At 56.0% G+C, this 14988-nt stretch overlaps 1 protein-coding gene across 1 annotated transcript in view; it reads right to left on the bottom strand.

Annotated features, from left to right (window-relative positions):
• DDX31 (DEAD-box helicase 31) overlaps positions 1 to 14988 on the bottom strand; it is a 63934-nt gene that overhangs the window by 27905 nt on the left and 21041 nt on the right. Inside the window, exons 14-16 of the mRNA XM_054584183.1 lie at positions 13949 to 14008; positions 5644 to 5694; positions 3907 to 4046 (exon numbers count right to left, since the gene is read on the bottom strand). Coding sequence (XP_054440158.1) covers positions 3907 to 4046; positions 5644 to 5694; positions 13949 to 14008 — 251 coding nt within the window. The remainder of the gene's footprint in view (positions 1 to 3906; positions 4047 to 5643; positions 5695 to 13948; positions 14009 to 14988) is intronic.

The following is a 14988-nucleotide window of genomic DNA, read 5'->3' as shown; positions in this document are numbered from 1 at the left end:
GGTCCTTCCTGGCCGGAGCCAGCAGAGGCCACGCAGAACCGTGAGGCCCGGGGAGCCGCCCTCGCCGCCGTCCAGCAGCCACGCGCTCGTCGGCAGGCGCGCTCGCACAGTCGTGTGTTAGAGGCTAAGGGGACGGGAGAGGCGGAAAACACTTCCCAGAAGGAGGGGAAAGGGAGGGCGTCCCGGGGGAGAAAACCAGATCCTGGGAAGATAAATGACCTTCTTGTATGTTGCTGTTATGGCAGATTAAACCACGAGTGGCCACCTCTCATGCAGGTCAAAGCAATGCCCCCCGCGCCCCCAAAGGCCTGCACGAACGCGTCCCATCTGACAGCCATTCACCGGGGTGTGTTGCCAGCCCGGGGGGCCCCCGCCCCCTCGCCACTGCAGCGCCTGGCCTGTGGGGACAGAGAATCTTTGTGCAGCAGCGAGAGTCACCAGGGAAGGCGGAGTGCGCGCTGGAGGGTCGGGCTTGAGGAGAGGCTCAGGGTTTCTTGGAAAATCTATTTTTCCTTTGAAAAAGACAGCTTATGGCACTGAATTCCCTCTTACTGAGGCCTGGGCATCTGAAGGAGGTGACGATACAGCCCAGTCCCATCTTCTCCTTTGTCTCTCTGACCTGCCTCCATCCATCCCTTTTCTCTTGAAGAAAAATAAAGGAGAAACACGAAAGTGAAAGAAACGAGAACTTAAGGTCAAATCTTGAACAGGGAGAAAGGAAAAGGAATAATGCCATTCATGGTCGGGGCACAGAGAACTAAACGCACCACAGAAAGGCCACTTTTCTCAAAGGCGCGTGTCCACGTGACGAGGCCGAGGGCCATCCTACCCAACGTGGACGGCACCGGGCAGGGACGCCTCCCAGTTTCAAAGGGCCTCCCTCCTGTTCCCAGCAGCCCTGGTTTCCGGGGAACAACGCACAGCTACTCTGCTTAGTTACAGTTCTATCAACAGACCTGAACCACCCCCCTTACTAAAAGGGATACAGAAATAAATTCAAGGAACTGTCTTATGCCTGATCTAAGAAACACACGCTTTGATGAGGCATTTACATTTTAATAAACCAATGATGACTTTCATTAGAAACACTTGGAAGTGGGAAACGCGAAGGAGCTGGCAAATACAAAGAAGTCAGAAGGACAGGAAACAAAGCTCCGCGCTTTCAGAGGAAGAGGCAGCGGCCCAGGGGCCACCCGCCCCCTGCGCCGCCTGCGGAGCTGAGCTGCCACGGCGAGACGAACGGCGCGGGCTGCGAGGCAGGCAGCACCGAGCTGCCCAGGGCCCCGGCTGCCGCCCCGGACCTTCCCTGCCGTTCATCAGCCATCCCGGCGCCCCAGGTGCCCAGGCACAAAACGCGCACAGTCTGCCTTTAAAAAAAAAAATTTAGGGGTATATTCTGGATTACAGAAATGTTCGAAGTCTTACTCTGCCATCAGTTTTTATGAGATGCAGTGTTTCTGGTATTAAGTCAAAGAACAGTCTATATTCAGATACCCTCAAAGGGACCACAGGAGGCGCAACGCCTGGCTCTCACCGTGACTCAGACCTGACACCTACTTGGCTTGGGCACACTGAGCCCAAGCAGCAGGCGGGCGACCCAGGCAGAGACATGTCCACGGCTGACTCTGGGGGCAGAAAGCAGCGACGCTGGACTCCTGAGGACTCTGCCCCCCATAATGAATGTTCTTAGGCCCCCTGGTGCCTTCTCCACATAAACCAAACTCCCCTTCTCGGGACCCCGTCTTCGTCCTTCTGGGCTTCCGCTCCAAGTCCCAGTCCCTGGCACCCCCGAGCTGTGCTCGGAAGGGAACAGCGTGCTGAATTCCCCACGGATGCTGCGGGCCTACTATCTTCCCAGAGGAGGTCATCCTACAGGATGGCCATACTTTTTTGTCTCTAAAACATACCTGGCTCACTGGTAAACCGTGCGGCTGCTGAGTGTTATTCTCCCTTTCAGGTCTGGGTGCACAGGTGAGCTGTCAGAGCCGTCAGCCTGAACGTGCTTCAGAAAACCCACAAGAGCAAGAGCAGCGGGTAGCTCTGCTGATAACTGAGGCTGGGTAATTATCCTCCGACTTCCTGTTATCACCCATTGTTCTGAGAGCACATCAAGCGAGCAGGGGAGAACGCCCGGCAGCGACAGGGAGGAGGGGAGCCCCTGAACCTCCAGGTCTGGGGTGGAGGCAGGGAAGGACCCGTGGAGCGAGGGCGAGGCTGCTCCTCCTGGGCAGTGGCTGCACCTCCTGGGGCGGGGAGGGCGGCCACACACACTTCTGCAGACATGCTCCCTAGGCGTGCAATGCCCGGGACAGAGAGACAGCCCCCAGCCTGTGGGCACAGGGAACAGGTTATGTCACTGGGTTTTCATTTCAATCCCCCAGGATTTCGGGGGACACGACCTGGTAGGGCACCGGCCTGGACACGGACAGGGCCGCAGCGAGAAGGCCAGCCAGCCTCCAGCCCCAGGGGGCCAAGTCCAGCCAGAGATGAAGCTCTCAGTGACAAATGACTAACCAACATGGGATTTCTCTTGTAAGTAAAATATGCATGTCCTCCTGACATAAAACCACCCTTTCAACTGAAAAACTGTATTAAGATGAGACATATTAAATAAAAGGAAAACACAAACTACCCTTTAAAGTGACCCACTTTTAGCCCACTTGAAACTGACCATACTTGGGAGGAGTGGGTCCCAGCCGCCCTCCCCCCAGCACAAGGCGATCAGGAACATTTTCTGAAGAAGCTGTAGTCCCTGCAAGTTCACACCAGCAACCCTGAGAGAGTGCCAGGCAGCAAGAGAGGACCCTGCCGGTGCTGGCGGGGACAGCCATACGCACCCATCTCTGCCAGCGGGTGGCCTGCCCTGGGCCCCGGGACCCCCAGAGCAGGTCCGGGTGTGCGATGCACCGACCTCCCAGGCGAGTCTGGGGACGCCACCGGGTGCCTCACGTAAAGCACGGGCCTGAGTCAAGGGGAGCACTGGACGCAAGACCCTGTGTTCAGCTGCGCAGCCGAGTCACGTGCCAGCGTCCCAGCGTGGGTCCTGGGGGGCGCCCGAGCAGCCCTCGGGGCAGACGTGGCTCTTCCAGCGCCTCTAAGAATTTTACGCACCACTGTGCTTTGTCTGAGCAGAAGTTCTTGAGCGTGGACCAGTGTGAACAACTGCATGCCTTTAGAAGCCTATTATTTAGAGCTTGTTATGTCAGGTGCCAGAGATTTTATGGAAAATATGACAAAACACATTAATTTCTGGGGCCCTGCAAATTCTTTCTGCTTGCATTACAATCACTCTCGGCTGGGCTGAGGCGTTGGTCTGTGAGCTTGCTTCATCTCTGAGAGGCCAGGGCTGGACGGGAGCCCCTGGCGCGGCTTCCATGTTCCCGAGGCCTGCTGCGCCCGGGACCAGGGCTGGGACCAGGGGCCCCGCGCAGGGGACCGGGGGCGCTGCCCCCTGGGCATGCAGGCACACTCCGGCGGGCCCCGACAGCTTCCTCTGGGTGTGCGCTCCTCAGGGAAGGGGCGCTGTGTGATGAGTAAAAAAGTGTTATTTTTTTCAAAGACAAACCAACTTTAAAGGTATGAAGCGTTAACTGCAGGAGAGAAGCACCGCATCCAGAAGAGCGCTCCCAGAGGCCGGCTGCGAGCACGCGGAAGCGCAGGCCTCCGTCTACGAGAACCGCAGACGGCAACAGGCCGTCCTGGGCCTTAGCCTCGCCCTCAATGAGAGTTGGCATGTGCTGATGGCAATAAGGGTTTTCATTTTTGCCACTGGCTATTCTGGGACTCATTTAGGGATCACAAGGGTTAATGGCTCTTCGTCAGCTTACAAGGCCCAGCCACTATAAAAAGTGACAGAAAGTTAATTAGGTGAGATCAGCCGAAACCCCGTTCAGGTTTCTGACTCACTTGATTTTGTGAGAAGCCAACGAGTTGACATATTCTGCCTCCGAAGGCGCCAGGACGAGCAGGCTGCTCCCGCGGCAGCCAATGCGGGCGGTCCTCCCGATCCGGTGGATGTACTCAGCCGGTGACGACGGCGCGTTGTACTAAAAAGGGTAACAGAAATGAAGGCATTCACTGATCAAGGCAGCGCCATTAATTGGAAGTGCGATACCACTCACCTGCCTCCAGGTATCCCAGGAATGAAACCCCGGTGCTATGGTTACCCTAACGCGGTCTCAAGGAGGAGTCACTCAACCCTGAAACTCCTGGCTTCCCTGGAAACAGCAAGGCTCCCGCACGCCAACGTGAACAGTGGCCAAGTTTCAGATAAACGAGATGTCTGCCCATCCCGACATCTCCTTTTTAATTTTACTTCTCCGCAGGTCTCTCCTTTTCCTATTTGCATCTTTTCACCGCGGTGACTGCGCAAGGTGGAAGCGCAGGCAGGTGGGGGCAGGCGTCTGCAGATGACCACACGACCTTGGCCTACTTCCCCGGCAGACAGGCGGTGGGGAGGAGGCCCCAGAGGACACTGGGCAGGGTGAGGAGAAAGGGGCCGACTGCTCCAACCAAAGGTCAGCTCTGCTGCTGGGCCACCAGGAAGGAGCTGGTGCCCACCGCCTGGCTGCAGCCCCCTCCGTCCCCGGAGGGCGGAGCCGCCCTCACACAGGGACGTGCCCGTCCCCACGGACAGCATTCCTGACTCAGGGGAAAGGGAGCCTCGAGGACTCAGCAGAATGGGTCACACACGGTATGAGATGTTGTCTATGGTAGCAACTTCGTCTTCGTCAAAACTGCCCGACCATACAGTCCTTCTTCCTTTTTTCTTTTTTCCCCTCTGCTGCCACGTGAACTACAGAGCAGAGGGCAGAGATGCACACAATGCACGGAGGCCGGGCCAACTGAACTCCTCAATGGCCACGCTAAGAAGGCCAGGGGATCGAGGTCATGTGTCTAGCCTTCCACGTGTTAAAACTGCCCTTGCCTTCTCATCTTTAACTTGCCCTGCGGCCGGCAGGAAAGGAGACAGAATGCCTCTGGTCACAAAGTGACTGGCTGTAGGGAGCTGACCAGAGCTCCCACCCAGTGACGGGCATTCAACTGCACTAAAGTGTGAATCAACCATGACTCACAAAACAGGGCATGTGTCCCCTGGCCCCCATACAGAAAGACTTAAAAATACCATTCTGCAGGCTAACAAAAAAAAACAACCACCCAAAATGAAAACCACCAGACCGGAGCACTAACACCTGCACCCTCTGGCAAAGCGTCGAAGGCCAGAGGCCTGTGTAAGATGCTGTCAGGGACTTAATTGTCCCCTGCAGGTCAGTGTACAGGACACGGCTCTCAGGACAGCTGAGCCATTTCCTCCTGGACACAATGAGGCCTCCCTCGGGCCCCGGGTGATCCCTGTTTTCAGACTGCTGGAACTCTGCGTGCAGCACGCATTAGCCGGGGACCGGGGAGCCGCCCGCCGCCCGCCCCCACGCCCCGGCCCCAGGCCGCTTGTTTTGCTGCTGCCATTAGGTGGGCTGGGTGACGGGAAGATGTCGGGAGAATTGTGCAGGTAAGGCTGGTTGCTGCCTGGTTACCAGGGCAACACCCAGGAGGGTAATAATAATTATTCTACTTAAAGCCAACATATCTACTTATGATCATATACCCATCTCAAGCTCACACCTTAACAACTAGAAAAATTACCTGAACAATCCACGTGACTTGAGGGAGATCTAAGCCCCGAGCTGCAACATCCTTCAAAACAGAAAGAATATGGCTTAGAACTGAGTTTCTGAACCATCCGGGGGTCATGGATTCGTTCATAATCTAAGGCAAACGGCAAGGGCTCACCCACACCGAAGCGCACACTCGCACGCACACATCTGCACACGACCTCAAGAAGCCACCCAAGTCCACACGTGGTTTAACGGCCTGACTCAGGGGTAGGCGCTACGAACCCGCTCGTGAGGCAGTCAACCCCATCCCCACGAGAGCGTTGCCTGCAGGGCAGCCCAGGAACTTGCACGGTCATTTCTCAGCTGTGTCCTGGAAGAATTCTGAGAACTTTAGCGTGTCTCACTACTTTCACATTTTATCTGAAAACCACTCGACGAATGCATTCGTGGGTTACTGTCCCCATCCACAAAGCTGACAATGGCGTGGCTTTGAGGCGGGCTTCTGCAAGATCACCCCCAGGCATCCCCTCATGGAGGGGGGCTGCAAACTACTCTGTGACCTCAGCTGACCGGGCCTCCGAGGGCGGCAAGGATCAAGCAACACCCCGCCTCTCAGACGGCTAAATTAGAGCGCGGGCCAAAAACTGAGCCAGGCAGGCGAAACTATAAAAGTAGCGGAGATTTATTTTTCCTTTTCAGCTGGTCGTCATCTGTAGAGCAAAGACTCTGTTCTCTGGTCATTCTGGTAGAGCCCAGAAGATGGGTCTCTTCTAGTCTTCAGCAATAAATGTACAGTTGGCATTCACCTTCACGCTCACAGTGATAACAAGACCATCCCCAGTCAACATTTACCGGGCACTCAGGACACACCGGACTCCGTGCGGCGCATTTCACCTGCACTGTCTCAACAGATCTGCAGAAGGACTATTAGATGCTACTACACTGTTCTGACATCAGAAAGACACTGTGCCTTTCATGTGCTGCGGTGGGAACGTGACACGGTATGTGCCTGACACTGCGGAAGGTGACAACATCCAGCAAAACTGTGCATGTACTTGCCCTCTGGCCCAGAGCAATCTGACTCCTTGAAACCCATCGCGAGGACACGCTGGCAGAAACGGGAAACAGCGCGCGTGAGGCTGCTCGTGCCAGCGGTCTGACAAACTCCCCAACGTCCGGCCAGAGACAGTGAGGACGACGGTGGGGACACCCACCCGTGCCCAGAGCGTCATGCAGCCAGGAAGGAGGAGGGCCCCAGGGACTGACATGGAGACTCCCTGGGAAAACTCCCGGGGGTGCAGAGTACACTTTGGTGTAAGAAATGAGGGAAGTAAATTGTATTTGCCCATATTTCTTGGAGAAATTGTAAAGGGAAAACCCAGAAGTTTATAAAAAGGGTGACCTGCAGGAGAAGGAGGAACGGCGGAGAGGAGGGAGGGGAACCAAACGTCCGTCCACAGCCGGCGCGGCCCTGGCGGAGGGCCTGCGGACACCTGAGGGTGGGGCAGGGGTGCAGGGCCGCCGGTCCCGGTCCCGGCCCGCGCAAAACCCAGCGCCTGAACCGCATCGAGAGTCTCGACCTAACGACCGGTTCTCAGGAAATGTGGGGGTGGGGGGAGGTGGGCGACAAGTCACACACCACCAGGAGGACACAATCAGGCACATGTGGAATGTGGGCAAAGGCTCTGGTTTCTTCCAACAAAAAATTCGAGGGAAAAAAGGAGATAGAAAGACGAAACCAGAGCTGAACAGCAGCAATGAGACGGACTCACAGAGAGATGGCGGGGGAGAGAGGCGGCGCCCCGACACCTGGAAGGCGGGTCACGAGACTCAGCTGCCACTGCCAGGCGGGGGGGCCTGGGCGAGTTCTACTGTACATTTTGCATTTTTCTGGTTGTTTTGACAACGAATATGTATTTCCCCCCTAGTTTTTATTTAGAAAAACATAAACCTACAGAAGTTAGAACCGAGTAGCACAACGAGCACCTGTCTACTTTCACCTGGATTCATCAACTGCTGAGAGTTGGGACACTTGCTTCCTCCTTTCCTCCCTTTACGCACCTTTCTGAACCACACAGAGTATGGTGGAAATATCGTGACACTCTACCCCTGAATTCTTTCGCATGTGTCTCCTAAGTCAAAGAACATTCCTCTACGTAACCACACCACCATTACCACCCCTAAGAACTTAAATGTTGAGTAGCATCATTTCCTAATAGATTCAAATTTCTCCAACTGTACTGCCTGACTTTCCCAGCCAGGACTGAACCGCTGGTCGCACATTCTGTTTCTGTCACAACCCTTTAGGCTTCCTTAATCTAGAATGACATCCCTGCCCTTTATGTACTTAGGGTTGGATTTCTTTTTTATAACTATCCATTTTGAATACTCCAGATGCCTTGAATATCCAGAATCTGGATTTGTCCTGGTAAGAGTCGCATAAAGTGTTTTGGCAGAAAACACAACAGCAGGGTGGTATGTACTTCCCGTGCGGGACACGGGGAGACGGAACCAGAGCAGCCTGTCCTGTGCTGGGGATGCCGTGTGCAGGCACCTCAGAGGGGGAGCCCACCAGCTCTCCCCACGGCAGGCGCCTTTTGCCTTTGTCACTCGGGTGTGGAACCTTGAGACTGTTTCCCCAAACTGTCTGCCCAGTGGCTTCAGCGCCTGTTGGCGCTGCTTCCCTGCAGGGCTGCAAAGGATGACTCCCTGTCCAGCACTGCTCCTTCCGCCTGAGAGCGGGCATTCTTCTGTAGGAACAGCTTCTCCTTTCCCCCGCTCCTAAGTCCCACTAAGGATTCCTGAGTGTAATGAGCATTTTTAAAAATAATCCTATGCAAAGTTTCTGTAAGGAGCACATTGAAACTGCCGCTCCGGGATGCCCCAGGCTCAGAGGCAGGACCGAGGAAGACCTGCGCCGCCAGGATCTTGCTCCACCAGAACCACGGCGGCGGGACAGGCCCTGTCGGCGGTCACCGATTACCCTGGGACTGCCTGCTCGCCTTCCACTGGTGGCCAGTTGCCTTCACGAAGTGCTAAGCACAAGTCTAATGTGCTGAAGTGCTGAGCGCCCAAGTGGTGTTTTCCGACAGGGCTGCTGTCCGAGCAGCGCCTCCGAGAACCCTACTTCGAGTTCTGCTGAAAGGGGCGTGGCGACTGCTTTCCCCGCTGACCCCCGCTGACATCAGAAAACTGACAGATTCTTTAATCTGCTAAGCTCTTGTTAAGAAGTGGTTTATTTTACTGACGTGCTCTGCAGTGGGAGATGCAGGCTCACAACGGGCTGCCCAAGCTTTCCAGGCAGCAGGCTTTGTAGAAAACTTAACGCTCACCAGTTTAGTCAATTCAAGAAACTCTAGAACCAAATTGGACACTCGTGAAACTTACCACATACAAACGCGCTGAAACGGTGAGTGAGGAACGACTCCCGCAGCCTCTCTCAAGAGACCGTTCGCAGGTCTACCTCCACCTGGGTGGCCTCACGCACGACACCGGCTCACACAGTCCTCCCTGTCTCCCACGTCTTGGGCCGGGCTGGGGGAACTTCACCAACGGCCAACCACTGCTCAGACTTAATCCAGGTATTTAAGTGCGTCTTTCTATTCTGAGCCTAGGCTACCAGCAAAAATGGGAGAGAAATCATCTTCCTGGTCCAGAAACAGAGAGGACTGGCCTTCAGTGTCACTTCAGCAGCCATATGATCTGGGAAGTCGACTTGGCTCTCCGAGCCTCAGTTTACCCCCCTAAGAATGGCTGGAAGAGCCACCTACTCCCCCCCTGCCCCCACCACCGAGGTTACTCTGAAGACCGAATGAGAGCGGATAGGACACTGAGAGGTATAAAGCTGAGCACTCTGGCCCCAGGGTGGAGACTGGCAGTGCTGTGAAGCCCCCTCGCTCTCCCCCCCGACTCTCCCGCTCAGCTCACCATGGGGTGGAGGGCGCTCCCCCCGTGGTCACCAGCAGAGCTCCGGGGCTGACCTGCTGAAGACTGCACAGGCCTCGGCTCCGCCTGCCCTCAGAACTCGGACCCAGCCCTGCCGAGACCCTTTACCCTGATCAGGGCAGAAGTCGGTTCCGCCAGGGCTCAGAACTCGGACCCAGCCTCACTCTACTCCTTGAACCTAATTAGAGCAGAAGAGCCGCTGAAGTCAGTTCTGAAAGACACGCAGTGCTGAGGCCTTGAAGGCCCGGCCTGGCGACCGGCCGCCTCCATGAGCCCGAGGAGTACAGATGGAAGGCAGCTTGCTCAGGTGCCAGCCTGTCAGTTGGATTAAAATGACTCATTTATTTACCCAAGAACCTCACAAAGTGCTTTTACTAACAGGGAGAGGGGCCCTGCCGGCTCTCTAAGGAAGGGACGCAGCAAATCCGCCTCTGCCGCCTTCCCAGCCTGCCAAAAGTCATTATTGCCGTGTGTGGAAAGCCATCAGCGGGGTACAGGCCCCTGTTGTCCGGGTGACAGATTGGGCTGCGTAAACAGAGGAGGAAGGAGAGAGCGCAGAAGCTGTCAGCGGCGAGCAATCTTGGCTGGAGCCGCCAAAAAACTGGCAACATGAGTTAGCGTGACCGAGTAAACAGCCAACAGTCCCCCAACGGTCTTGCCATTAACACGATGAAATAAAGTGGAAAAGAAAAACTTTACCTAAAAAACAGGCCCCAGAGGAAAGCAAGAAAGCCTTCATTTACTTTGGGTCGCGGGACTGACATTCTAGTGGCGCCTGCGGCCACGCGCCTTTGTCTCCGAGCCCCCTGGCGCAGCGCTAATTCCCCAGGAGGAGAGGAAGTGAGACCATAGACACGACAGTGTGCTTCAAGCAAAAGAAAAAAAAGGGGAAGGTGGAGGCCGGCAGCACGGGCGACCTAGGCATCTTCTAAAAAAGGACACAGGTGCTGGACAGGGGCTCTGTTCCAAGACAATCGGCCCGGCGGGAGAGGCACCCGCGCTCAGGGTGCCCCGGGAGGCCAGGAAGCGTCACTGCACCGGCAGCACGCCGGACGCCGGCCCCACGGCCAGAGGCAGCTCCGAAACGCCACTCTCCAGGTTCCCGGCGCGTTCTTCTTCATCCGCTCTGGAACGTGACTGCAGTGTTCACAACCACGCTCCCTCTGACTCAGGGCGAGCTCTTCTCCATCAACAGGAGGAAATAACTTGTTGGTAATTCAGTATCTTATCTCTGATTCCTCTGATTCCCCACTCGGAAAATGGGCTTGAACTTCACAATGGGCCCTTCCTGCTAATCATGACCCCCTCCTTAACATGGCTCCTGCTTAGGTCTAATTTTCTAGAGAACACAAACTACATTTCAAATGCATAGGCTCGTCCTGAGTGAACCAGTCTCCCCTGCGCGTCTCCCTGTGCCGAGACTGTGTCACCGTGGTTGCGTGCTCATTGAGAACCCACACAGACAAGGCCAGCGACCAAGGCCTGAAAGATTTTGGTACATGGAATTGAAAGGTCCTTGTTTGTACGTTTGTAATCAAGATGAGAGAGACACACATGCACATACACCCTTCCCTGTTCCTAATGACAGAAGTGAGAACGGGGAGGAAGATGGGGTGCGGGGAGGGACTGTCTAGCAGTAAAGCAAACAGCACAGTTGTAAGCTTTTGTGTGGTGACACCGTAATTCTCAAAGTCTCATATATTCAGTCTTCCAGCCTTTCTTAAAGGACCTGGAGATTATAAATCACAACGGCAAAGCTATGGGATCAGCAAGGAGAAATCTCCATGCAACGATGACTGACACGCCTCCTCCTTATCCGAAGCCAGTTCTGCGACTCTCCTGTCCTGACGTGGCCCACGTCCCTCACTAACACTGAGGAGGCCCCTGGAGAGCGTTCAGAGAACCCGGCAAGCAGCAGGCTGTGTGCCTTAGAAGGACACAGAGAGAGCGAGCCTGCCCGCACCTGGCAGGGTCCGCCACAGCACGCTCCCCACCACCTCAGACGCCAGGGCTCAGGCTGCGGCGGAGAAACCTGGCCGTCGTCGAAGGGGCAGGACCGCGAGTGAGGAACCCCCTGCACGGCGGCGTCTACGCTGCGCCCCGCCATGCCAACGAGGGGCGAGCCCCACCCGGCCCCCGTCCAGCAGCCCTCACGATGGAGGAAGGACGAGACGGCGCCAGCGAGGAGTGCCCCGCCCAAGTGACCCTGCAAACGCACATGCACCAGAGACTTTAGAGAAACCAGGTTGTGGGCAAGTGAGTTTGTGTTCCACGGGGCACGCAGGATGCACGGGACCAGCAGGCACGGGCGGTGGCTGGGCTGTGCTTTGCCGTGTCAAGGGCGCTTGGTCCACCTGCCACCACTTGTCTGCGGCCAGATACAACCAGGAAAGTCATGTTTTGACCCCACTGAGAATTAGGTTTCAGAAAAAAGGATCTTTTCTTCCATGAAGAGCTGAAAAGACAAAGCAAACCAAAAACACTGAACATCCAATACCTGGAGCTTTCTTGGGGACCTGGAGCTTACCGTGTCTGTAAAACAGGGTAGGATTTGCACACCAAGAAACATGACAATTTCCCACCAGGGACGCATCCAGCATCTTGAGGGCCAAAATAAGACATCTGTTCCGACCCTGACCCAAACCCCAGCACTGAGGCTCCTGCTGCCTTCTGTTTCCATATGAACAATATAGAACGTTCACTCCCCAGATGGCACCACGTCTAAGAAAGGTGATTCTCAGCTCTCAGGCTTCAGAAAAAGGCACACATGGCCGGGCCTCCACACTGAGTTCTTGGGCCCTAACTACCACGCATGCACGCAATCCACAGACACGGGGCGCCTGCCGCACGCCTGCTCTGTGCCAGACACAGGGACGGGACCGCCCATGAGATGCGGCCCGCCCCCATGAGCCCACGAACCGGTGGGCAGACGCCGAGCCCCGGCATGCGGGCGCTGCGGGCGCTGCAGGGTGCACTGCACTGGGGCGGGGCAGCTGGGGGCTCCAGGGACCCATTTCCTGAATGAATGGGCTTGGAGCTGAGACCTAAGCAGGGCTCAGCCTGAGTCAGCATGGAGCCTCCCAAGCAGAGGGACTACACGTATCAAGGCTCCAGGCCCAGAAAAAGAATGACACATTCAAGGCCGAGAAGAGGTGCCACTTGGCTGCAGGGGAGGGAAGGAGGGGGAAAGTGGGGACAGAGGAGTCAGGAAAAGGTCCGGTGGCACGATACGGATTTTTGACCAATTTCTTTGTCAGGTAGATTTACTTAGACTTGTCTTTGCAAGATAGCATTTGTGCGAACACCAGCACCTGCCCCGTGGACAGGCTTCATAAAGGGAAGGGCCGCTGGGCAGACTCAGGTCGCCGCAGGAGGCAAACGTTCCAGCAGCACCCGCCTCCGCTCCGAGGGAGCACGGTCGGCACAGCCGCCGTTTGCTGCGCACGGGAGCCGGCACACCGTGACGGACAGGCGGCCGGAAGGCAGTCTTACAAAGGACCGCACACCAGAAAGTCTGTGGCACTCACCCATGCACTCGAACTCCCCCCGTGGTCTTTAAAACGGAATACAGAGCAGAGATCCTTAAACAGGCACTGACTGTATGCGAGCGGCCTCGCCAGGGGTTCCCAGAGCCAAAGCTGTCTCGGCCCAGCCCCTGGTCACCGGGTCACTCGCTTCACAGTGCCATTCCATCACTGCACAGACAGGGGGCTCTCAATCCCCAGCTGGGACTGAGCTGGATCACCCAAGACAGCACTAACCGGGGCACCAGCCCAGAAGGCACTGTGATCTTGGGAGCGAGCAGCAGGGACAGGGGTGGGAACCCGCAGGGAAGGGACACCGAGGCGTGATGCTTCCACCTCGGAAGGGCCCAGGAGACACGCGCACAGAGAGCCGCTGCTGTGCTGGAGGGGGCAGGCCTCCCAGGCTGCCGGGACTGGGGCCGAGCGGACTGGCTTGCACACTGTAGGGCAAGTGACAGCTTTAGACAACAGCAGACGAATGTGCCCGCACGCACCTGCTTTCCTTACAGAAAGGGGAGCAGAGGTGAGGAGAGCGGCTTCGTTGTGGAAAGACTTTCTCAGCTCTAATTACTCCCGATAGCTGTAATTTACAAGTTTTTGGTGGCTAGAAATCACCAAGATTCACACGTTTTCAGACCAACAGCTGTCACTATTAGTGAGCAAATCGCTGAGTCTTCTGCACGGTGGCAGCCGGCTATCTGCGACAAAGTCAGGTGACAAAGCAGAAGTGCAAAGAGGTGGCCACACCAAGACGTATTCCCGCTCTCTGCGGGGCCGGCCTCAAGGCAAACTGTCGAGAGAAAAGAACTGCGACCACGGATTACAGAAAGGTTCACGCTTCCCTGGCGTACAGACAATACGTACCGTGCAGAAAAGGACGCCCGTGCCGGAATGTGAGAACTCCTGAAACACTGCCGTTCTTTCCTAAAAAACAAGGACAGGCCTTACAACTGAGGTCGACCCCAGCAGGTTTGGCGTCGATTCCCACAATTCCCCAGTTTCCTTCTGCTGAAACCATTTTAAGGCATAGAACAGGGAGGCTCTGCCGACAAAGAGGAAGCAGTGCGGGCCCACAGGGACCGACCGACTCCAGACCTGGAATGAAGACCCCACCTTTCCCATGGGGGAATTTTATTCAAGGTTAATTTTTTTTAAAGATTAAAAACGACGCGCCCCCGAGTTGGTGCTTGGGCCCTCACGGGGCGGCTGCATTTCTAGTCCACGGCACGGCCTTCACAGGGGACGTTTTTGGTGGCTGCACTGTAGAGTTGAGTCATAAAAGTTCCGGAAAGTGGGAGACACATCTCAAAGCCCGTCGGCGATGTCTCCTGATCTGGGGTGAGGACAAAGTCCAACTCTTGAGCTTTCAACACGACCGCCACGAGCTTCTCTCTAGTGCCTCTCACGTGCCTGGGGTCATGTCAGACATTCAGGGAGACCACAGGCCACGTGGGACGGTGGCCCGCATAAGCAGCCAGAGTGTGATGGGACTGTCCCATCCCGTCTTGGACAGGGCATAGCCTCAGGGTTCACCAACTGAAATACGGACACGCCCTCCACCTCCTGCCCCACTCAGGGGGGCTGTGGAGGCCACTTAATAAACGAAACGATGTAAGTAAAAGTGACAATTGCTGAAAAGCCAAACTGTCCCTGAAGGAGCACTAACAACAAGGGCCCCTCACACTCACTGAGGCTCGCTCTGGGCTGACCCGCCCTAAAGCTCTTTAGCTGCACTGACTCAATGACTCCTCTCCACCAGCACAGGAAGTTCTTCTGTTGGCTCCATTTCAGAGATGTGGCCGCGGAGACACAGAGTCACTCTCCCGAGGCCACAGACCAGGCCCCAGGGCGCACAGCTATAAGCCCCTAGACTAGCACTCGACTGTAACAAGAGATGGAGCTCA

This window comes from Pteronotus mesoamericanus, unplaced genomic scaffold (genome assembly GCF_021234165.1).
Source record: "Pteronotus mesoamericanus isolate MK-2021 breed Mesoamerican mustached bat unplaced genomic scaffold, CSHL_Meso_final contig_78, whole genome shotgun sequence".
NCBI classification, from domain to species: Eukaryota; Metazoa; Chordata; class Mammalia; order Chiroptera; family Mormoopidae; genus Pteronotus; species Pteronotus mesoamericanus.
This window is presented reverse-complemented; position numbering and strand designations above follow the sequence as displayed.